Here is a 25,075-nt window from a genome sequence, read left to right on the forward strand (position 1 = left end):
TTTCCCTAGAGAAGCTTAGAAATCATCCTCGACTTACCCTTCTCCACTTCCCTTGCCCTATACAATCAATCAGATCAAATATCCCTTGCTATGTATGCTGGATCTCTACAGCGCTAGTACTTCTATCTTAAAAGAGGTCCTTATCTTTTCCTTGGATTCCTAGTAACAGCCTCCTGACCCCTCTCCCCGCCTCCAGGACTGCCATGCCCTGCTCCAGACCATTCTCTGTACTCCATCCAAGTTAACTTTCTAAAATCAAAATCTGATGTCCCTGCCTTCCTCTAATCCTTCAATGGCTCCAAACGCCTAGCAGTGCTTTTCAAAGTTTTCCAGCAAACAGTAGAAGGGTCTGCAGATACACATCTAAGAAGCTCACTATAAACACGACATTTCTTGCAAGGCTCAGTTTTATCTTAAATAGTCATTTCAACTTTACATTCTAGTCCATGGTTAGCCACTGATGTTATGGCAGATTCGAGTAGTTGCAACAGAGACCATGTAGCCCACAAAGCCTAAAATAACCACTATCTGGCCCTTTGGGGAAAAGTCTGCTGACCCCTGCATTACACCATGAGTACTGTTAAGGCTAGGATTGTGTTTTACTTGTCTTTACGTCCCCAGCACGTGCCTAGAGAAAGTACTAAAAAATATTAACTTAAGGAATTAGAATGCTGCTAGGAAGAGCTCCAAGGGCTCTTAAGGGAGCTCCAAGGGGCTCACATGTCCACCAGGTTGATACAGAATGCCCCCAAGCCCGAAGGAAGATATACGGCATCCAACAGAGATTTTCTTCAGTAAAGGGACAAATCAACATCATGTGCTTCCTGGTAAGAGGCACTGAGAAGGACACAGCAACACTTGAGCGATATTCCTGACAAAGTCAAATAACCCTAATCTAATGGTTAAACAATGTCAGACAAACCCAAACTCAAGGACATTCTACAAAATAATTGGCCTGTACGCTTCAAAAATGTAGGTGTCATAAAACACAGGAGATCTGAGGAACTGGTTCAGATTAATGGAAACTTAAAGAGACATGATAACTGAATGCAATGTATGATCCAAGATTTTCATTTGTTATAAAAGACATTATTGGAATAACTTGCCATATCAGGATAAGATCTGTATATTAGATAACAGAATTATCAGTGTTAATTTTCTGATTTTGATTATTGTTGTGTGATTATATAAAACAATGTACTAAGGTAGCTAGTGGTAACGGGTGTCATGCTTGTAATTTATTTTCAAATATTTCAGAATACATATTGAGAGACAGGAAAAAAATGAAGCAAATGCACTAAAATGTTAACGTTTGGGAAATCTGGATGCAGAGCATTCAGGAATTCTTTGTAATAATATTGCAACTTCTCTGGAAGTTGTAAATTTAAAAAAAAAATTTTAAGAAAAAAATATAATAGAGATGTTCCTTCATCACTCAGTGAGATCGGAAAGGCTGAGATGAGATAGGAGAAATAGAATACTACTATACAGAGGTCAAAACAGGTTCTGAAGAAACTGCCACTCAGCCCATCAGACCTAAAGCTATTTTCCCAAAGAACTTCCATGTACCACGGCATCACTCACACATGCGTCCAGAATGGCTAAGAAAGTGTTAGGAACTACCATTCAGAGCAACTGGTATGAGAATTAATATTTCTGGAACCTTGGAATTGCATCATATTTTGCTTCTCCAAATGGTGAGAAGTAGAACACTTAAAACCAAAATACTTTAGATAAGAATAGGAAAGCGGGGTGCTAGGGAAACTGTTCCACCTGGCAGTCTGTATTTTAAAAAGGGAATTATTTCAAGAAATACTATGAGAAGCGGTAATTTAGAAGGAAGAGAGGGAGGGAGGAAAATTAAAAAGAATACACAGAGTGCTTACTCTAAAACCTTAACCAACAAAACAACCATGAGATGCCCTAATAAAGTATGGCGTGTCCGAAGAACAGGAGGTAGTTTCATTTGCTAGAATAAACAACGTATGACAAGGGAAATAAAGCTAACTCGAGGCAGACCTCAAATACTATGCTAAGGAATTCAGACTCATTTTTCAAGCTACAGAATGCCTGAAGTCATATAAGCAAGCATTGACAATAATCTGAGCTGCCATTTAGGACAGCAGTCAGCAAACCCTGACCTGTGGGCCAAAGCTAGCTCACCTCCTGTTTTTGTAAATAAAGTTTTATTGGAACACAGCCATGCTCATTCATTTACACATTGCTATGGCTGCTTTCCCGTTACAACAGCAGAGTTCAGTAACTACAACAAAGAATGTTGGACCTCCAAAGCCTAAAACATTTAGCCCTTTGGGAAAACTCTACTAACCCCCCACCCCGACTTTAGGCAGATGAACGTAAAGTTGAATGTAAAGGATAGACTAGAGAGAACAAGGAATACTGGAAGCAGGGAGATGACATTCATGGCTATCAGGAGAAAGCACACAAAAAAAGATAGTGGGAACTGAAAGCCAAAGATGGGTGTTTGAGCCTCAGTGTTGGTGAGAATGGAACCCTTGCTGAGAGAGGAAGCAGAGACAGACTGAAAGACAGCATGAATCAACCCAATGCTAAGGTACCATGGCTGGGAGGATGGATTAAAAAATGGAACACACAGTAAAGAGCAAGTTTCAGAGGGAAGATGATAGAGGATTAATTTGATATCAGATATGAAAACTCTAAAATACCAGTAAGAAATAGAGAAAGCGCACCTTAACAGGGAGAGAAGAAAATGCAACTTGGGAAACAGAACTAAGAATCAACAGTTCGGGACTTCCCTGGTGGCCCAGTGGATAAGAATCCAGCTGCCGATGCAGGGTACATGGGTTCAATCCCTGGTCTGGGAAGATCCCACATGCCACAGAGCAACTAAGCCCGTGCGCCACAACTACTGAGCCTGCGCGCTAGAGCCCGCAAGCCACAACTACTGAGCTCGCGTGCCACAATTACTGAAGTCCGCGCGCCTAGAGCCCGTGCTCTGCAACAAGAGAAGCCACTGCAATGAGAAGCCCGTGCACCGCAATGAAGAGTAGCCCTTGCTCGCCGCAACTAAAGAAAGCGCGCGCGCAGCAACAAAGACCCAATGCAGCCTAAAATAAATACACAAATAAATAAAATACACATTAAAAAAAAAGAATCAACAGTTCAGTGATGGTATCTGAAGATACAGAACTGGATGATATCAAGTGGATGACACAAGCTAGAAATGACAGCAGGAGCAGAGGATCCCGTTCACTCAGCAACTAGTGTGCCACACCCTATACTGGGCATTCTGTTCTCTCTAGCCCTCCCAATAATCCGGAAAGAAGGAGCTGCCTCTATTTTACAGATCAGACACCTGAGCTTGGAAAGGATTCAGGTTAAAATCTGAGGTCATTCAGCTAACATGCAGCAGGGCTAGAACTGAAACCAGGTCTGCTTGATCTCAAAGCCAGTGGCCCATCTCCATATTACGGGTAAAGAGAAGAATGCTGATGCCAAAGGGAGGGAAATACCTACACTTAGAAGAAAGGAAGCCAACAGAGAAGGAATGGTTTGAGAGATTACAGAAAGCCAGGGCAGTGCAGTATCACGTTAGCTGAGGAAGGAGAAAGGAAAAGGGAGGGGTGAATAACAACAAGTGGGAATTCTGCTAGCTTACTACATGCCAGCTACAATGCTTGTCATACATTAGCCAATTTAGTCCTCTCCACAATCATGACATAAGTACTCTTTTTATCCCGTGAAACAAATGTGAACACAAGGCAGGTAACCTGCTAGCATCACACAACTAGCCAATGGCAGAGCTAGGCTTAGGATCCAGGCATTCTGACTCTGAATCCTACACTCTTCACCAATACAACATACTACCTCCAATCAAGTGCTACAGAGTGACAGGAGAAAAAAGGCAGCAGAAAGAAAAGGACAGGTCCTCTTATAACAGGGGAATAATACCTTTCAAAAGATTAGCTTCAAAACAGCACTTGAACGCACACATCATGTTGTAAGTAGGTCAAGGAATAAATAAGTGATGACCAAGTGAGGGCAGATGGTATCGCCTACTTGTATAGAAGCCTTGGGGAAGAAAGATGAGAGAGCATTAATTTATGGGATTCATATAATCAAGAAAATGTAGCCAGCTGTTTTCATTAATAAAAGATTTCTTCCTTGCCAACTTATTGGTTGTTAAGAGGTATTTAGAATAGTTAATAAATGTCCTTTGGGTATCTGAGATATCAGATGTCACATTTTTTATATCCCTATCGATTAAGAATACACCTTATACCAGTTTTCTCAGACCCAAATATGAACTAGGACCTCTGTTCAGTTTTAACAAGTTGTCTGGCCTTCTCCTGGGATTCAAAATCTGATTCAGAAGATCTACAGTGGGCCCCTGACATTAATGTGATTCTAATGCAAAGCTTACACACTTAAAGGAACTACAACACGCTGTGCATATACAGCCTATTTGAAAATCGTTACAGGTTAATATGAACTTTACTACTTGACCAGTACCTTTTATGATCTATGTGAAAAAACGAACCTGTTCAAAGAATTGTACACTATATTTGTATACTATCAAAAGACTGTTCCTTTAAGTGAACAGTTTGTATTTTTCGAGTATGACTTTGTCTATGTTGACATTAAACAACATTCCAATAGTGCATTTCTGAAATTATTTCAGTAAGGAAAGAGAAAGACTCTCTTGATAAATATTTGGCTTATCCCCAATGTTTTAAAATTAAGAAATTTCTATAATGCATTGAACAAGATCAAGTAGGAAACATAAAAGTAAATAAACTCCTCTAAAACATGCATAAATAGAAACATACTTCACATGTCTTACCTAGGAGGTCAAGCTCTGGAGTCAGCCTATCCTGGTTTGTGCCCCGGCTCCGTAAGTCCCTAATTGTTTGATCTGGAACAAGTTTTTTTAAAAAAAATCTGTGCCTCAGTTTCCTCAACTGTAAAATGAGGAAGATAATAGTATCTACCCCTCATATGGTTGTTGTGAGAACTAAACAAAATAATCTGGGTAGAAGGAGTACTTATAATAGTGGTTGGTACATAATAAGCATTGAGTAAATGTTAGCAATATAAGTATATAAAATTCTTCAATCCAGCAATTCTACTTCAAGAAATTTTTCTCATAAAAACCTTACTAAAATGCACAAGATTCACCTTCAAGAATATCCGATGCAGAATTATTTGTCAGAGCAAAAAATTAGAAATAACCCAAACTTCCAACACAAGGAGCTGAATAATTTATGGTACACTCTTTCACTGAGCACAGTGCTTCTGAGAGTCATTCATATTGTTGAATAAAAGAGTAGTTCATTTTATTGCTGAAGAGTATCCCACTGTATGATGTACCATATTTTATTTATCTAGTCACCGGATGATGGACATTTGGGTTGTTTCCTATTTTTGAGGAAATGAGTAATACTCAAGTCTTTATTTGGACATGTTTTTATTTCTCTTAGTAGATACTTAGGAGTAGAATACTTAAGATATTTAGGGTCATATGATGAGTCTATATGTATTTAACTTTCTGGGCAGTGGCTGACCTGTTTCCCAAAGTAACCGTACAACTCTGCATCCCCACAAGTGATGAAGGAATGTATCAGCGTGTAAGGATTCCAGTTGTTCCACATCCTTGCCCAAAAGGTGGTACTATCAGTATGCTAAATTTTAGCCATTTTAGCGTATATACGGTGGTTTTTCATTGTGCTTTTAATTTTCATTTCCCTAATAACCAATGATGTTGAGAATCTTTTCACGTACATGGTCATTCACATATCTTCTTTCGTGAAATATCTGTTCAAATCTTTTGCCCTTTTTTCTGTTGGGTTGTTTCCCTTCTTATTATTGAGTTATAAGAAAGCTTTCTATATTCCAGATAAAAGTCTTTTGTCAGATATGTTTTGCAAATATTTTCTCCTAAAAGGGTCTTTTTTTTTAATGGTGTTTTTCAGTAAGCAAAATGCTTTAATGTTTAAAGTCCAATTTGTCATTTTTTTTTCCTTCATCGTTCATCCTTTTTTCTTTTGGTCCTAAGAACTCTTTGCCTATCTTAAGATCATAAAAATTTTCTCTTTTTTTTTAAAAATGTTTATGGTTTTAGGTCTTATATTTAGGTCAGTGATCCACTCTGAATTAATTTCTTCTGTATGAAGTGAGGTAAGGGTCATGTTTACTTTTTCCATATAGATATCCACCTATTCCAAAACCATTTATTTAAAAATAAAATAAAAAACTATCCTGCAATGAATTAGCTTAGTCTTTGTAAACAAACAAACAAAAATAAAAACTCAATTGATGTTTTGAACGTGGGTCTATTTCTGGATTCTTATTCCTGCCCATTGACCTCTACGTCTATATCTATTACTTCTTTTTTTTTTTTTTTTTGGCAGTACACGGGCCTCTCACTGTTGCGGCCTCTCCCGTTGCGGAGCACAAGCTCCGGACGCGCAGGCTCAGCGGCCATGGCTCACGGGCCCAGCTGCTCCGTGGCATGTGGGATCTTCCCGGACCGGGGCACGAACCCGCGTCCCCTGCATCGGCAGGCGGACTCTTCAACCACTGCGCCACCAGGGAAGCCCTCTATTACTTCCTTAATATTATTTAGGAATGTGTTTTTCAATTTCTGCATATATGGGATTTGCAAGATTTCTTCCTATTATTTGCTTCTAATTTAATTCCACTGTGGTCTGAGAACGGCCTCTAAATGATTTCAGTCCTTTAAGTCCATTGAGACCTGTTTTATGGCTCAGCCAAGGGTCTACTCCCCATGTGTGCTTCCAAAAAGTGTATTTTATTCTGTTATTTCGAGGAGCGTTCAACAGATGTCAATTAGGTCAAGTTGGTTGACAGTGTTCAAATCTTTCATACACCCTTGTTGATTTTCTGCCTGCTTCGTTCTAACAATTACTGGAACGAAGTACTGAAATCTCTACCTGTAATTTTTAATTTGTCTATTGCCCCTTCCTATTCTGTCAGTTTTGGCTTCATGGATTTTGAAGCATTGGATTATTTTTATTATCAGAAAACATATAAAGTCACAAACAAAGGAGCAATCTCTCTTCCCATATGTAAGATCTTTACAGTTAACATATACATGCAATTCCCAAGCTGAAAAGATAGCAAGCACGAAAATTACCACGTATATAATCTATATTATTAAAAGTATAATTCAAAGAAATTACTCTTCCATATCTCGATAGCATATATTTCTGTAAGAAACATACAGATACGGATACATGTAGTTTTAACTTCGCTTTCCTCTCAATTCTTTATTTTCAAATAAGCTTTATTTTCTTTGTAAACAACTAAAATAATTTTGTCCCGTGTCAACATAAAAAAGCTACTTCCTATAATATGTAAGTAGAGTAGTTCACATCTTACTGGTTTCAATTGTTAAAAATGACCAATTTTAGGAAAAATGTGGAAGCTACAAGCAATTTCTTATATCAAGGACAACGTGAGCTTCTTAAAATGCATTTTTCACTAGAATCACAACTATTATTATTATGAATTGAATTCAACAGTGCAGACACCAAAGGAATGCTATGAAATGGTAACAGCCACAAGATGATACTACTAAGAGTAAAAAAGACATAAAGCATGACTGAACAGTAGCTAACCCCAAACACCCCCCCATTACTTTAGGGAAGGAAGAATTAACCTCTCAGATTTTGTTTTAAAAGCCTATTAACTTATAGCCTACATGGCAAATAAGGTAAATACTAATATCAACAAATCACCAAACAATCTAATCTATGTTTATATCAATAAAAACTATAAAATAAGTATAAACTCATTTGTGTGAGATTTGATCTGATCATTTTATAGGTACTAGCTCATCTGTACACACAACTAGCTCTTAAAAGTAATTAACGTCCAAAGGTTTCAATTTTTTAAATGCACCTTAAATAATTCAATTCATGATTATAAATAAAATATTTATTGCCATTTGACTTGATTCCGCTAAAGGGGAGAACATGGAGGGAGAAAGAGCCTTTGATCAGGGTGTCCCTCGGACTGAGTTATTTCACTACCCATGATGTAACACAACTTCTGAAATTCAGTTCAAGGTGCCCTTATCAACTGACCAGTTTCTTTTTTCACAGTGCCAAGGCTATGTACCAACCGCCTAAGCAACAACAGATTCCTCTTAATTAAAGATAAGGTTCTGGTATTGCGTTAAAAGCAAGTTAAGAATTCTTCATCTAAAACTGAACTTAACCAACACAACAAACGGGGGCAAAGGTGGAGAGTTAAGGACTGCCAGGGCCGAGGCCTAGTGATTTGAAAGGGCACTGATGAGAGCCAGAATCACCTTTTTGAAAAGCTTCTTACAATAATCAATTATTCAACATATCTTCTGTTAACCAGGTCAACGTCACCCCCATTTCAGAGCCGAGGAGAGTGGGAGGAGCGCTGAGCGTTGTGCTCAGAGCTCGGAGAGGCCGACCGCACGCATCCGGAAGTACTGCCAGCAGGTCCTACTCCCACTCCTGGCTTCTGTCAACAATGGCCCCTGACTCCAGACACTCCTGAGATAAAGAAACACCTGCAAGAATCTTTACATCAAAGAACAACCTCACAGTTATTACGCGACACCAAAGCACAGATCCTGAGATGCGCAAGATGGACAAATTATTCTTACACGTATTAAAAATGTTTTCTACCAAAACTACCAAGAGATCCTTCATGTCTAACAGCTACAGCAACTATTTTTAATAAAAACAAAACCAACCAATATGAATTCTAGTTTCATTTTTGTTTTAAAGGCACTCCCCCTGCTCCCCCCCAGCCCTGATGCTCTCTTATTACCAAGGTTTTCATTTTTAAAAAAATTCAGATGAATCTTACTGAAATGTCAGTTACAAGTTAAAAACAAAAAAAAAGCAAAATACACACGCACGCATGAGCGTGTACAGCGGGAGCAGGAAACAAGACGGTGCAACGGAAAAGGGGAGAAGAGAGAATCAGCGTCCAGCGTTATCTATTGGTGATAAAGGATCTCCGTCTTTTATGGCAAAACTGCACATCTAGAATTCTAAAGCAAGGATAACCTAGCAGATGTACTTGCAGAAGTGTGCCCTCTGGGAAGGCATTCTCCCTAAGGTCATGGTTTCCATCCTGGTACACAACAGTTAACTTTGTTTTGTTACATAGCCAGCTTGTACAAGGCAGACATCTTTCAGAAGTCTGCACACCTACACCACTAGATTTAAGTTATAATATATATCCTTTATCTGGGTCTCCATAACTTAAATTGACTACTATCATGGGGGGAAAAAATTCAAAGCAGAGTTCTGTGGACATGAGGCAAGAACAGCAACTGAATAAATGTAGAAACCTCACTTAACCATAACCAGACATGAAAAGGAAAGGGGGAGACACGAAAATCTTAAAATGTTTTTAGTTTTGTTCTGTCCCTTAGAACTCTTCTCATAACAGGGGTTCTTACTGTACGGTCTATGGATGGGCTTTAGTATAAGCAAAACATGCATGTATGTTCATTTTTAGGGCGAGAAGGTGCATGGCTACAATTAGATTCCTAAAGGGGTCCAGATGCAAAACAAAGTTATGAACCACAAGTGTATATAATTACCTTGAAACAAAAAGTGTAAGCTATGGGAGAGGGGTGCTATTTTATTATCATATGTAATTTTTAGCCAAAATTTTCTTCATTGAAGAAATTTGATTCCAAATACTCTGGACTGTAACAACCCAAAACTGCACCCATTCTTTGCACATAAATTATCTGTGGTAAATATTAAATCTCAAGCTACTTTCCTCCAACTAAAAAACTGTTCTCAGAGAATGAAAACACATTTTAAATACCAAAATCAAGCAAAGCTAGAAAGTGAAATTCTTTTTAAACATAAAAATGTAAATACAACTCCTTCAATGTGATCTAAAATTTTGACTAAATTACCAAATACTAAAACCAAATCAAAACTATGATAATTTTGCTCTTGAAAAATTTTAACTCTGCACGTCAATCCCATGGTATAGGAAACGCTGAGCTTTGTGTCAGCTTGCTAGGCACAAGCTTCTCTCCTGGGTCACAGAGAAGAGTATGTAAGAGGTCACTTTCAACATCGTGTCTATTATGCACCTTTGTTTTGAAGTGACACATGTTCCCTGGGGATTCTCACTGGTGGGGATGAGGGAGGTAAGACATACATGCACTCTGCCCTCGAGATTCATGGATGTGCAGGCTTCTACCACAATGCGTAACCTACCAACCGACCGTGGGCCAAGGCAATGGCTAAAACTTCATTTCACTTTCAGACCTTTCTCCCAGTACTTGGAGTTAAAAATAGTTTAGGCCATCTTGGCCTGGGTTATTTTTATCTGGAAAATAGGGACTGGAAATAGCATAGTAAGCATAGAAAGGAGAGTTGACCACAATAGGATGAAAATGCTCACAGACTTTCAAAAGGTCTTACTGTAGTTTTAGAAAATGGATAGAAAGAGGGGAAGCAGAGGTGAGGTACACGGCAGGTTGGTTGAGGGCAATTCACTAAGTGTTAGCATATGAATAATAAATAACCAGAACAACAAAAGGTGCTTTGTGTAAGACCAAAGAGTATATAATACAGCTCCCCTGCTCTTACAACTTTCTGGAGAAGATACTTCAGGAATAAAAGATATACAAAATTTTTGAGAAAAGAGAGATCAATGGAGGTTCAGAGTTCAGGGAGATACGGGGGATGGGACTTAAAAGCTAGATGCTAAGGGACGCACAAGGGATGCATAACATCTGAATCCTGGGAGCATAAACCAGTCAAAGAACTCACAGATGTGTTGGGAGGAGTGAGATGCGAAGCAAAAAGGCAGAAAATAGTCTGGCTGAAATAGTGGCTGTATTTCAAAGAGGGGTAGCAAATAAGGGTGGATAGGTGGGGTGGGCCTAAGTAGCTGGGGAGCATTAAGTGCCTAGGAATCAAATTGTATCCTTTAAATAAACCTCAGAAGACTTTTGAGTAAGATTTTTATAAGTGTTAGTAAACTTATATTAGATAGATGTAGGTGGTACATGGAGAATGAATTAAATAATAATATTGTATAACAGTCCAGGTATAAAGTGATTAAAAATCTCAATTAGGGGGCTTCCCTGGTGGCGCAGTGGTTGAGAGTCCGCCTGCCGATGCAGGGGACGCAGGTTCGTGCCCCGGTCCGGGAAGATCCCACATGCCGCGGAGCGGCTGGGCCCGTGAGCCATGGTCACTGAGCCTGCGCGTCCGGAGCCTGTGCTCCGCAACGGGAGAGGCCACAACAGTGGCAGGCCCGTGTACCGCAAAAAAAAAACAAAAGGACACCTTTCCTGGCTTGCAGACCAACCTAGGTCTCCTCTAACATGCTCCCATGGCCTCCAGTACATCTCATGAACATCCATCACACATGGAACTGCAGGTTCAGTGTTATCTTCCCCTCAGACAATAAAACTTGGGAAGGGCAGAGAGAATTACCTTGACCTGGGCATCGTGGTACTCTCAGTGCCTAGCACTGATCCGGGCATATATTAGACACCACAAATAGTTGTTGAAAAAATAAATGGGTTTTGCAAACAGGTTCAGTTTTAAACCTGTTCTCCCATCAGAGAGCCCCACCAACCCTGATCCCCTCCAAGAGGAGACTTCAGTCTTAACCACGCTGGGTTTGCAGTACTTGTAGAACATCCAAGCGGAGCCGTCCATCAGTCCTTTCCAGATGCCGGGGTCAGAGACGGTCAAGGCGTCTTGAACAAAGCCCAACAGCTGAAGCCACGGCTGCTCCCCTTCTCCTCCTCCTGCTATTACAGTTACAGCTAAAATTAAATGAACACTGATAATCTGCTGGGCATTTCTCATGTATCTCACCTATCTCTGAACAAACCTTATTGAATTAGGTGCCATTATTAACTCCTAATATACTGATGAGAAAGCGATACTTTAATTGTTAGGAAATTTGCCTAAAATCAGAGAGCAATTAAGTAGCAAAACAAGAGCTTGAACACCGGCAAACTAGCTCAAGAACTTGTGCTTCCTCCAGCACATAAGATCACCCAGGGAGAAAAAGATATAGACCAGAGCAAAAGGAGAAAACAAACCACAGATCATTAAAACTATCACTTCAGGGCTTCCCTGGTGGCGCAGTGGTTGAGAATCCGCCTGCCAATGCAGGGCACACGGGTTCGAGCCCTGGTCCAGGAAGATCCCACATGCCGCGGAGCAACTAGAGCCCGCGAGCTACAGCTACTGAGCCCGCGTGCCACAACTACTGAGCCTGCGCGCCTAGAGCCCGCGAGCCACAGCTACCGAGCCCGCGCGCCACAACTCCTGAAGCCTCCGCGCCTAGAGCCCGTGCTCCGCAACAAGAGAAGCTGCTGCAACGAGAAGCCAGCGCACTACAACGAAGAGCAGCTCCCGCTCGCCACAACTAGAGAAAGCTGGCGTGCAGCAACGAAGACACAACGCAGCCAAAAATAAATAAAATAAAAATAAATAAATTTAAAAAAAAACCAGTATCACTTCAGGGGTGAACACTATAAAGGAAGAAGCAATTTAAGAAATGGTATTCACACCCCTGTGTAATTACTTCCCCTTGAGTATGAAATGAACCTAGTGATTTTATCTAACCAAAAAAATACAGCACAGGTGATGGGATGTCACATCTGTGGTTAAGTTACAAAAGTCTGGGACTTCAGTCTCGACAGAGGATTCTTTACTGCCTTTCTGATTCGCATACTTGGATGAAGCAAGCTGCTGTGCTGGAGAGGCCCACGTGGCAAGGAACTGAGGTCCTCAGTCCAACAGCCCACGAGAAACTGAACGCTGCTGATAGCCACTGAGTGAGCCTAGAAGCAGATCCTTCCCCATTTGAGCCTCTGGAGGAGACCACCGCCCCTGGCTGATGCCTTGACTTCAGCCTTGTGAGAGGCAGCGAAGCAGAAGATGCCGCTAGGCTGTGTCCAGGTTCCCGATCTACAGAAACTGAAATAATAAATGGGTGTTATTTTAAGTCACTACGTTTTGGTACAACTTGTTACATTGCTACATAGCAACAGATAACTAATATAAGCTGAGAAGAAAAGTCTAGAAATATAGATGCTTCAAGTTCCCCCTACATGTGTCTTCTCACAGTGCTGAGCAGAAAGCTAAGAACTGAGCTTCAAGAAAAAACCACAGTTAGAAGCTGAGAAAATAAGGAAAATTCTGAAAAATATACTGAGAAAACAACACTTGAAAGGCTCAGATCCAGGCTAGTAAATGAGTGATCAAAGATTCTAGAGGTGGGGTGGTCAATAGTGCTACTGAAGCAGCACGAAGACCTGGCCTACGGGGGGAAATCACGCAATTTTCTAATTAAAAAGTAACTTTCAAGGCTGTATTTCAGAGAAGTAATGCTAACAGAAGTCAGTGGAAGACATAATAGAAGGTAAAAAATGCCTAGAGATAGAATAAAGGATAATTACTGACAAAACTATGGACTCAGAACCTCTAGTTACCATCTACAGATGAGAGTACCAATATTAATGAGAAAAAATTCAGATGCGGTCAATCTTTTCATACCCCAAACTCCTGATTAGACTCTTTCAATTAACTGGCCAGATCTGACATTTCCCATGTATACAAAAATCAGGCTGAAACTGATGTTGTTTGCATTAAGTTGAGATTATAAGGTTCCTCAATTCTATAGCTCAAGTTTGACCTTTCAGGTTTTAATTTTTTTTAATCATTTCATATAGAGTATTTTAATGTTTACCCATACTTCTGTGACCCTCCCTTACCCTAAAGTCAAAAGCAAGGTTTCCTATGCTTAAAAGTCCTGGGCACTATATTATAATTTTAACCCTATCACTTCCCATCTGATAGGTGGTACTTTTATTTCTAATTCCAGGGTCAGGCTCCGCATCAAGTGGATGAGAGCTGTATTTCTCTGCTATCTTTTCGGATCCCTAAAGTATCATACACCTCCCCCTTCTTTTCCTCAGCTATCACAGAGCCGTTTGCATCTATATGTCAGGAATTATTTTTGATATTTTTGGTCATTCTACCTCTTCTCAATTTTCTACAATAGCTTTAACTTCCAACAGCATATTTAAACAAAGATGTTCTATTTCTAATTTTATTTTGAAATTTAATCTAAATCTATGCTTGTCTCTCAGGTTGAACCATTCAATTTTCTCCAGTGTTTCCCTAAATTTCAGAATCTGTGTAATTCTTCTTACATGGATTTGTATCTACAAGCCATCTTAAGTGAGCAGTTCATGTAAGAGAGCACAGACCTACTTGTTGACAGCACCAGAAGTTCAGCAAGATGTCCTGCAGTACTTCCCGCAGGCAGCCCCAGGGGCAGAGCTGATGAGAGCATACTGTGCAAAGAAGCCATAAAGCCTCTGGAGAAGAAAGGATGGCGCTGCGAGGTCAACAGCAGGAGCAGCAAACACAGCCAATTTGAAGGAATGTGGACAAGCAGAGCATGGAACTTTTCTCCTCTGGATTGAGCTGCGAAATAAGTGTCAACAATCTGCTCTAAATGGAAACTGAAAGAGCGGGGCCAGAGGAGAAAAGCAGGAGGGTTGGAGCAAGATGAAATAAGAATTATCTCCTTCCAGTTGCTCAAGCCAAAAACCAAGAGACATTCTCAACTCCTTCCTTTCTCGCATTCCTCCGACTAATCCATCAGCAAATCTCACTGACTCTACTTTCAAAATATATCCAGAATCCAACTAGTTCTCCACAGGTCTGCAGCTACTGCTCTAACGTGAGCCGCCACCTCCCAGGGCCAGGGCTGCTGGAAGAATTTCCTACCTGGTGCCCCTGCTTCCACCCCTGCTCCCGCACAGCAGCCAGAGAGCTCTCCTAGAACAAGCTCTCCAGGGGCCTCCTGTGTCACCTAGGATACAACCCAGGACTCCTGCCGCGGCTCACAGGCGAAATCCTACATGAACTGACCTCACATCCCCACCCCTGCTTTACTGACCCCATCGCCTACCACTCTCGCTCGGTCCCTCCCCTCTGCTCCGCTAGAGACGCAGTGGCCTCCTCCTTGCTGTGTTCTGAACACACCAAGCACATCCCACGTCAGGGCCGCTGTGTGTGCTATTTAATACCTCTACTTGGACTGTTCTTCCCCCACGTACCTCTATAACCCAGGCCCTCACTTCATTCAAGCCTCTACATGAATATCGTATTACTTTACCAAGCCTGTGTAAAAGAAAACCCCCTGGTCACTCTGTCCTTACCTTGTTTATTTTTTTGTTTTAATATTTATCACCTAATGTGTCATGCACTTACTCATACATCTCTTTATTAACTGTCTCTCCCCGCCCCTCACCTGCCTCAAGTGGAATTTAAGCTCCCTGAGAATGGGGGCATTTTTGTTCTCGTTTTTCAGGTATTCCTAGCTCCTAGGACAGTACCTGTGCATGCAAAGTACTCACTTCATGTCATTTGTTGAATCAACGAACGAATGAAAAGACTATCCAAACAAGACTCAGAGAACACGGTAAGGAGAAGCCAAGAGTGCATGCATTTTGCTTTGATGAAGAAACGGGGTTTGGGGCACTGAATAAAGAAAACGAGAAATCCACACCCAAGAACACTTTCCGGTGATTTCAGCGAGCAAACAGACAGAGGGTACAGATACTATCCAAGCTCTTCAGAAATAAAACTGTGGCTTGGTTCTGGGAAAATGTGATAATGAAGCACAAAACATTCCAGTAAAGATGGCAGAACAATTCAGAGTCTGGGCTAAGAAATACAGGTGTGAAATAAACCATTTTAAGGGAAGACTTTGGTTAATCATCTATCAGTTTTTTTGGTTGTTTCTCTGTTTTGTTCTTTAGAATAGAAAGTTTTGAGCTGGAACAGAAACAGTCAAAGACAAGCCATGAATATGGTTCAAATAATCATCTGAATGCCATCCTGTGGTCACAAATAATGTTTCAGGTGCAGAAACAAGCGCATAGTGGAAAAGGAGGTAGAATGCAAATGCAGCACTAAAATGCATCTATGAAACACTGATCAAGAACGTGTGCAAATGAAAGGGAGACTGAAACATTTGGTGTTGCTTTAAAAGCCTAAAGAGAAAAATTAAATAAAAACAACTAAGCTGATAACATCAATCCAAAAGCATAATGGGAAGGCACAGGCTTCAGAGAACATGCTAGAAGATGAACAAAGACAGACTTCATGCCTGATGGGGGAAAGGGGGGAAAGGAAAACAGAGAATAAACATTTAAATCAGAAACACAGAGCAGAAAGACAGTTCCAACTAAGGAAATAAGAGAGAGTGGGCCTGCTTCAGGGAAAATGGCTTCAACAACAGAGGAAAAAAGGAGGTAAATAAAGAACATCTAGGGAAATTAGGGAGGAATTCTTGAAAGGAGGAAAATTTAAACTAGAATGTCAGATAAGCCAGACTGTAGAGTGACAGGAGTAAAAGGGAGAAGAAAAGGAAGTCATAAATGTTCAAGTGTAGCCTCAAAAATGGCATAAAAGACACCAAAATTAGTTAAGTGGGAACACGTGATTTTTACACGTGCTGCAGCATTAAGGTGCAGATAAAAGAATGAAGTAAATCACTAACCAGCTCTCTGACCTTGAACAAGGCACTTAACCTCTCTGGGACTTATTTCCTCTGTTAAAAAAAAAAAAGTGTGTGTGTGTGTGTGTGTGTGTGTGTGTGTGTGTGTGTGTGTGTGTGTGTGTGTGTGTGTGTGTGTGTGTGTGTGTGTGTGTGTGTGTGTGTGTGTGTGTGTGTGTGTGTGTGTGTGTGTGTGTGTGTGTGTATGTAGTCAAAAATGGGTGATCATTCTAAAGTCTTTTTTCCTCTAGCTTATTAAAGAGGAGAAGCACAGGACTCTTTCAAAGAAAGAAATCAGAAAAGTAGAAAATTTTCTAAATGAGAAGAGTAAGTTAAGGACACTTTTGCATAGTGCTTTACAATTTAAAAAGTGCCTTTACATGCAAGATTATATACATTCGTCACAGCAAGCCTGAGAGACAGAAAAGGCAGGCATCATTTAACACCATTTTCCAAATGGAATAACTGAGGCTCAGAAAGCTTAAGCAACTGGCTCAAGGACACGGAAACAGTGGCAGATCCAGAACCCAAGCCAGGTTTCACAGCAGGACAAAGTCCACTATCCTTCTACGTTCAGATGCTCTCCTCCTGTGTGACTAAGGTTTTGCAGGAAATTTTTGTGGCTTATTAGGCGGTAGACAAGGGAAGAGCTATAAACATTTCTGAAAAACCAACAACCTGTTAATTTAAACTAAAATTCCTTTAGAATTAAAGAAGTTACCATATATGTAAACTACACGTACACTAATTCACCGTACAAAATGTTTTCCTACAAAGTTGAACTTGGTTGTCACAACCTATTAAGACTACTCTTTCAGTCCACTTGCTTCTCTTTTAAAACAGTAAAGCGCTATACAAAACTGCTACTATGGAAGTTGTAATATTTTCAACCTTTCTGAATACAGAATAATTGACTTTGATCTCGACTCTGACGTAGCTATTAAAACATTAAACAAGCTGCTTCAATTAGGACATCCTGGGAGCCAAGAGTATAGAGAAAGTGGCAGAAGTAGATTGAGAAGGCAGTTTCGTTTGGTTTTGTTTGTAACATCTAAGAGGACTGACACCACATCTCTATGGTAGTGATAATAAAGGATCAGGACTTTCCTTATCCTACCCTTTGCTCTAAAAGCCATAATCAGCTAGAGCTGCCCAATTAACTGCGGGACTGGTGAAAAATCTCAGGAATAGAATCTGCTGCTTATTGGTCTTATTTTATCGCTCCTTCTCTTTATGTATATTTTAACTGAACAGAGTAAGTTTTAGACAAAATTCCAAAAACATGTATATGATTCTACTAGTTTTATTATAACAGGCAAACGTTTTCCTTCAGAGTGGTTAAGAAACTCCATCTGAGGGCTTCCCTGGTGGCGCGGTGGTTAAGAATCTGCCTGCCAATGCAGGGGACACGCGTTTGAGCCCCGGTCCGGGAAGATCCCACATGCCAGAGCGACCGAGCCCGTGCGCCACAACTACTGAGCCTACGCTCTAGAGCCCGCGAGCCACAACTACTGAGCCCACGTGCCACAACTACTGAAGCCCGTGCGCCTAGAGCCTGTGCTCTGCAACAAGAGTAGCCCCCGCTCCCCTGCACGCAGCAACGAAGAACCAACACAGCCAAAAATAAATAAATAAAACAAATAAATTTAAAAAAAAGAAACTCCAACTGAACAGCTGCACATTTTCCCAGGATCTGCACTCCTCTGCATTCTTCTTCCTCTACCAAGTAAAGGCACCTATGATTTCTTACAGCCCACACAAAGCTACTCCTCACAAATCAGCAGGCCGTGACTCCTTCCTCTTGGACATCGCTGCAAGTCTTCTTGATGGAAGAAAGGGTGTGAGAAAGGATAAAGGATCAAAGGGCAGTTTAAGGGCAAAAAGGGGGAAAATCCCAAAAAAGGACCAGAGAAAGTGGAAACTGGAGCTCAGTGGCCACGATCATGTTCCTGTTTTTTTCCTGTATTTCTTCATCTTTCCCTTGTAGTTCCTCTTTTAAAGTAGCTGGACAAACAGTGGCCAGATAAGCGTGCTGGCAGCAGAAATTTGGGAGAAATCCAAGAATATACTGAATGAGCCACAGCCAATTATAAATTATATATCATCTGATTATCAGGCCCTGACATGCACAAAGACCAAACAGAACAGACAGTGTAAATGAAGAACATCAAATCTCGGTCTGAAAGCCTGAATTTAAGTCCTGGCACGCTGCAGGATTTCCAACAAGCGACCTTTCCTGAGGCTCACTTTCCTCATCTGTAAACAGGGATAATACACCAACAACCTAAATATTTTACAGAGTTGCTGTGAAAATCTATGTGAGAAAAATACCACACATTTGAGGCAAGTACCTTTTAAAATCACTACAATGTCGTAAAGGATAATAAAACCCTCAACTGAAGACCCTCTCTGCCATCACATATAGTACCCATATTCTGCCTCTCCTAGGAGTATAAGCATGATCCAGGCAGATAAATTTAACTGGCTTTTCAGTCACTATCAGAAACAAACATTGTAATAAAAGAAGTTTCTACAGTCCAAAGATAAACTACAATTATTCACATACAAGGCTAATGCTCACTGTCAACAAAGTATGTATATCAAATCTTAGTCCCAGTAGCGTGCTAAGTAATCTACATCTTCTCATTTAATATCCTACCCATATCCAGGGTAGTAGAAAAAGCACAGGGCTTGATGTCTGAATGACCCTAAGTTTGAATCCCAGCTAGGGTATCGTAAGTGGTAGGCCTTAGCCAAGTCGGAGCTAAAATATCCTCAAATGTACAGTAAGAATAATGCTACCGATTTCATAGGATTAAAATTACTGTGACCATGTCTGTATTGAGCCTAACCTGGTGCCTAGCATACTGAGGTTGCTCAGTATATGGTGGCTGGTAATCTGACTGCCTTTCCATTCCCCCAAAGCAAGCATCTTTAGTTTCTTTTAGGAATGTTTAAACTACATAATCAAACAAGATTACCAAAACCTCTCTCAACCAAGAAGTACAATGAAAGGGATTCCCTAAAACCATTCACAGATCCTGAAATTGTGTCCCTAAAATTAACGTAAGCATAAGATCAAAATCTAAAGAGTTTAAAATCCATCCTTCCTTCACATGATCTGTGTAGTCAGGTGATCTAGAACCTCAACGGCCCTTCAACCACTGGCACTCCTGAGGAAAGAGGTGGCTATTCTCTAACAGCCTCCCCATTAGGAGGCCCTTTGGTAAGAGCTAGGCTGACTGCTGTCCCTTCCCTGAGAAGAGCAGTCAAAAACAGGAAGATAGGAGAGAAGAGGATTTAGCTTAACTTGGAAAGCTAAATTAACTAAGGAAAGCAGAGTAAGGAAGATTCAGGACATTATCTTCTTCACCTGAAGCTTGTGCCCCAACTATATACATACTTCGGTCAGTCTTGTACAGTTACATTAATATGCCTTCAAGCTTTTTCAAGCTTTCCTTCCTCTACGGTTTATGGCTATATTCAGATTTGATCTATAACAAATTTTAAAAATATATATGTATATAAATGAGAATTGCATTAAAGACCAAAGCTGGCATTTAATCAGGCTCTTTTTTCCTTCCAGCTTAGTGTTAAGCAAGTGTTCACCTTTCTTTTTTTCTTTGGCGACCATATGATATTAAGACACGCGCCTTCATCCAGCAACGAAGCAGCAATGCATAAATTAGACTTTACATTGTCTTTTCCCACCAAATTTCCCGTTTAGAACTTTCCTCATTGCGTACGCCTAGCCTTTTGGGCAGTCTGAGAGTCACACATAATGACTGTCAAAACAGATGGTCTGACACACACAAAAGAACTACTGGGAAGAATCAGTGTCTGTGTACAAACACCCACGTGTGATAATCTCCTCAACAATCTCCTCAAACTCACAAAATCAGACAGAGATTGATGATGGAGGAGGGTGGAGTAGGGTGGCCTGGAGTGGAGCTGGATACAAAGAAAAGATTAAGATCTGGGGAGTGAAATGGAAAAGAACCACAAGAGAGTACAGAGAAGGAGAGTCTATCATCTACCATACTGAGGAGGGAAGAGCGATCAGACTAGGTAGGAACGGAAGAATCTGTTGGGGAACGACTACAATAGTCAAGAGAAAACAAAGATTTCACCAAACCGAGACTTAAGAGTGAGCCAATTCCATGGGGTTTTTGTTTTCTTTCCAGGAAGCTACAAAACGGTTCTTTTTCAACAGCGGGATTATACTAACAAAAGCAAATAAAGGAAACCTATGCTAAAAATGTAACCTACCTACACTGAGCGGTCTGAAAACGGAAATACTTCTTCCCCCGTTTAGCAGTGGGTTTCAAAACAGCAGGGACAAGGGAGAGGGATGAGAGCTGTAAGAGGGGGAGGGGAACAGGCAGGCTCTTCCTGAACATAAGGAAAGGAGCCTTCGGCCTAAATGCTTATTTTACATGTACCTTTCTGTGGTCAGCTGGCAGGTTCCTCACTGAACACAACATTCGACTGTGGAAGTCGGAAGCTGATGAGAGGTTCAAAGCCCACGGGGAATTTAAGAGCCGCTGCAAACACAAGGCTGATGCAGAACCAGCACTTGCTTCGGGTAGCACTCTAATAATCCCCGTCGGGCGCCTAGAGCTCCAGCGAGGTTTGACCCGACTCACTGTGCAAGGGAAAAAAGAAAACTGCAAAGTTCAAGGAAGAGCCTAAGTTTAGCCAGAAGACCTTGCAATCAGACGCAGAAGTGTGTGAGCCAGCAGGAGGTGGATGCTATCCGTTTGCTCCACCGGGTGCTGCACAAGAAGGAAATCCCTTTTACACACAGACACCGCGTTCCCTCGCCCCGCGCCCACTCCCGGCACACACTTACTTTCGTCCGGCCATTGATCTTGTAGTTGCCCAGCTTCCCGTTACAGTGGCGGATCAGGTCGTCCATGCTGCTCATGAGCAGCCCGATGGTTTCGCAGCCGGGCTCCTTGCCCTCGATCCAGGTGATCTTATCGCCTCGGATGTCCTTGGACGAGTCGCTCTTCTGGCTGACCAGCTGCCCGTCCGTGAACTTGCCGGTGTCGTGCAGGGCGCGCACCTCGTCGCCGATCTGCTGCCCGGTCTCCTTGCCCAGGAAGTCGTCCACCACGCAGATGCCGTGCTTGTTCATGCAGGGCACGATGTACTCCAGCGCCAGCTTCAGCGCCGGCAGCGGCTTCGTCTGCCCGTTGGGCCGCAGGCCCCCGCCGTGGCTCAGCGCCTCGCCCGGCGCGCTGCTCGGCGGGTACAGGTTCGCCTTCTCCTGGTACAGCGACGAGCGGGCCAGCGGCTCCTCCTTCGCGGGCTCCGCCTCGGCGGCTGCCGCCGCCGCCGCCGCCGAGCCCTGGCCGCCGGGCGCCGCGCGAGGCGGGGACGCGGCCACCACGGGGTCGGCCGCCGGCTTGGCCTTCGCCTTCGCCATCGCCGCGTCTCCGGCGGCCCGCGGGCCCGCGGCCTCGGCGACGGCGGCGGCGGCTCTGTCCCGGCGCGGCGCCGCCTTCCTGGCCTCCCCGGCCCCGGCGGCCCTGGGCGGCGGCGCGGGGCCGGGATGCTGGGGCTGGCCCGCTCCGGCGGCGAGGGCGCCCTCGCCGCCCTGGCACACGAGCTTGTGCTTCTTCCAGTCCTGGCGCTGGTGCTCCTTGCTGCAGTAGAAGGAGCTGCGGCAGCGGCTGCAGCGCAGCAGGTTCTCCATCTTCCCGCACAGCTCGCAGTACTGCCGGTCTCGCTCGCTCGGGCTCGGCCCGCCGGGCCCGCCGCTGTCATTGGCCATGGCGGCGGCGGCGGTGGAGGCGGCGGCCGAGCAGGAGGGGTGGCGGCCGGACGGCCTCGCCTGGGGCCGGGGAGCTGGAGGAGCGGCAAGGGCCGTCACTGCGCCATGCACACGCCGCCCCTCGCCTCGGGAGGCCAGCGCCCCGCGCCCTCGGCCGGGCCGCTTCCTCGTCCTCCGGTCCCGCCGCGCGGCGCCGGCCGCCGCCTCAACGCCTCATCGCCGCGGAGGGCTGAGGGAGCGCGGCCTGCGCGGCGGACGGCGACCTCCGCTCGGGCACACAGGCCCGGCGCGCGACACCCGCCGCCTCGGCCGCCCCCGCCTCAGTGTCCCAGGCGGGCCGGCTCGGCCCGCGGAGCAGCGCAGGGCGTGCGGGCGCCACTCGCTCTGCGCGCTCTGCACGTACACCACGGCCCCGCGGCGACCCGGGCGGGCGGCGCGCGAGGGCGGGGGGCGGGGCAGGGCGAGGGGTGGGCCGAGGGGGGCGGTGGCCGCGCGCTCGCGCTCGGGCGCGGCGGCGCCCGGGCCGCCTCCGCTCTCCCGCACTCGGCCGGCTGGGCCTCGGAGCCCGGTCTGGCGCCCTTGGCGCCCACGCCAACTGCGTCCGGGGCGGGCCCGGGACGCTGCTGCGGCCCGCCCGGGGACGCCGAGGGGCAGGCCCGAGAGCGGCGGAAGGGAGGGGGCCGCGCCGTCGCCGCCGGGCCCGCGCCCCGGGCGGTACCGACACCTGCTGGGCAGAGCGCGGCCGCGAGGTCGCCGCGGAGCTGGGCGGCCTTAATATGGCTGCTGTTTGTGCGCAGCCGACTGGGTGTGTTCCAGGCGCGCTCCAGACTACGTTGCAAGGTGGCTGCTGCCACCGTCGTGTTGCATCGGAGGAAACGGAAATTCAGAGAAGTAAAGTAACTTGCCCAAGGTCACGCAGAACTGGGACGGAACCCAGAAACCAGACTCTAGGATTCCAAGGCTCCTTTTTCCATTACGCCAATTCAGCCTGTATTTCAGGAAGGCCCGAAATTGTTAAAAACAAAACTAAGTATTCCTGCGGTCAGTCCAAGCCCCTGTGCCCCGTTTGAGCCAAATTTAAAGGTACTGAAATTCGATGCATTTTTTTTTTTTTTTACCATTTTTAAATCCTGTGAAATCTTGCGGAGTTTAAACCCTCGTGAAAAAATGTTTGGCTACCTAGTCGACTAAGTTAATCAAGGCTCATTTCAGGGTCCACATTCAGGCACTTGAGCTCACACTGCTGGAACTGCTCCTGAGAAGTGGATCTGGCCGGGGCGCGGGGCGGAGGGAGGGCAAATGGGCATTACTGCATTAACGACTTTTAAGTTTAAACAGAAGTATCTCTTATTATTAGAATTTGTGCTATGCTGATGAGTACAGTTCTTTCTTTTATAGTACATAAAAACCTTACCAGAACTAGGCCAAGGGTGTTTCTTTCCGCCCTTTCATTTATTTTTGGAATAAAAAGGGCTGTGACTGCGATGTTCACCATCTTTATTGAGCACCTGCTAATGTGGGAAATGCTGTGCTGGGCTTCTGTACCATCTGAATAGACTGCAGGTAACTTCAGCAGTCCTTGAGATGTTAGCCTTCCAGATTAACAGCACAAGAGCTGAAATGTGTAAGGTTAAAAGCAGAATAATATAGGTACTTATAAACCACTTTGTAAAATATTTTTTAAAAAACTAGCCTGAATCCAAAAACTCTTCATCAACTACACAGAACTTAAAACTGTCATTAAATTCTGCCATATAAACAAACAGTACCCTGGGGATCCAATCTGGTGAAAGAGGACAGTAATTCCAATTAGCTTGGCCTTTGGAAGACAGATAAGTTCCGTGCAGGGGGCGGACGTGTAAACAAATAATGACAACCTAGAGCTCAGAGTAAATGCCCTAAGAGAGGGCGGATAGGATGGGATGGGAAAAAAGAAAAAGGAATTGTTAGCCCTGCGCATTGCACTAATCAAGATTTCAAATCGATTAATTTAGAAAGTCTTAAAAATGGCTTAAAAAGTTAGCTTTTAAAACGTTTTGACATATGTAAATTATAAAAGTAAAATATAATTTCAATACAAGTGAAATCTGACTTCCTTGGCCTCCTTTTGCTGTAGTAATGATAACTGATTCTTAAGTATTCTCAAGTTTGCTAGGGAACACTCATTCTACAAACACTTGATTCTTCTAAATTTAGTTATTTGTAGATATTAAAAGTAGTCCAGCAATATCTTTAAAAATTACTATTTAGGTCTGCGGCATGCAAAGAAGTGTATTTACATCTCTCTATGCTTTTTTCATGTATTTTCATGATATCTACCTAAAAGATTAGATGTCCGTATCAAAACCTTTATTAGCTTTCATTTTGTTCCAATTAAGTATACAAAATCACAAACTTAACATGTGTATCTTGAAAATACTTAGTCAAATGTGACACTTTCAAATTTTTCATGAATAGAACAAATATAAAATGTTGTTTCAAATACTTCCAAAGATCTATGATTTCAGAATTTTCACTTATTCAGGTTTAATAACCTGTGAACTAATTCCAAATTAGTGAGGTTTCACCAAACTATCTGCTGACCATGCAATAGCCAGTGAATGACAAGTTCACCAAGGAGATTCTAGAACTCCACCGGCATGTAACTGTTGTCATTTATTCAAACGTTATAGAGAAGATCCACACTGTCATGCAGGAATTTATCTTATAAACACTTACAGGGTACTTACT

General features: G+C 43.2%; 1 protein-coding gene across 5 annotated transcripts in view; it reads right to left on the bottom strand.

The window, feature by feature from the left end:
- EGLN1 (egl-9 family hypoxia inducible factor 1) overlaps positions 1 to 22,707 on the bottom strand; it is a 57,154-nt gene extending 34,447 nt beyond the window's left edge. The window contains exon 1 of one of the 5 annotated variants that reach the window (XR_009536083.1): positions 21,419 to 22,702. Coding sequence is in view for 3 of the 5 variants with exons in the window: in XM_060126244.1 (XP_059982227.1) it covers positions 21,419 to 22,345 (927 nt within the window). In the remaining 2 variants the exon portion in view is untranslated. Of the gene's footprint in view, positions 1 to 21,418 lie in introns of all 5 variants that reach the window. The other 4 variants (XR_009536084.1, XM_060126244.1, XM_060126245.1 and 1 more) reach the window with 4 other exon arrangements.
- Positions 22,708 to 25,075: the final 2,368 nt, after the last annotated feature.

The sequence above is a fragment of the Lagenorhynchus albirostris genome, chromosome 16, assembly GCF_949774975.1.
Source record: "Lagenorhynchus albirostris chromosome 16, mLagAlb1.1, whole genome shotgun sequence".
Taxonomy (NCBI): Eukaryota; Metazoa; Chordata; class Mammalia; order Artiodactyla; family Delphinidae; genus Lagenorhynchus; species Lagenorhynchus albirostris.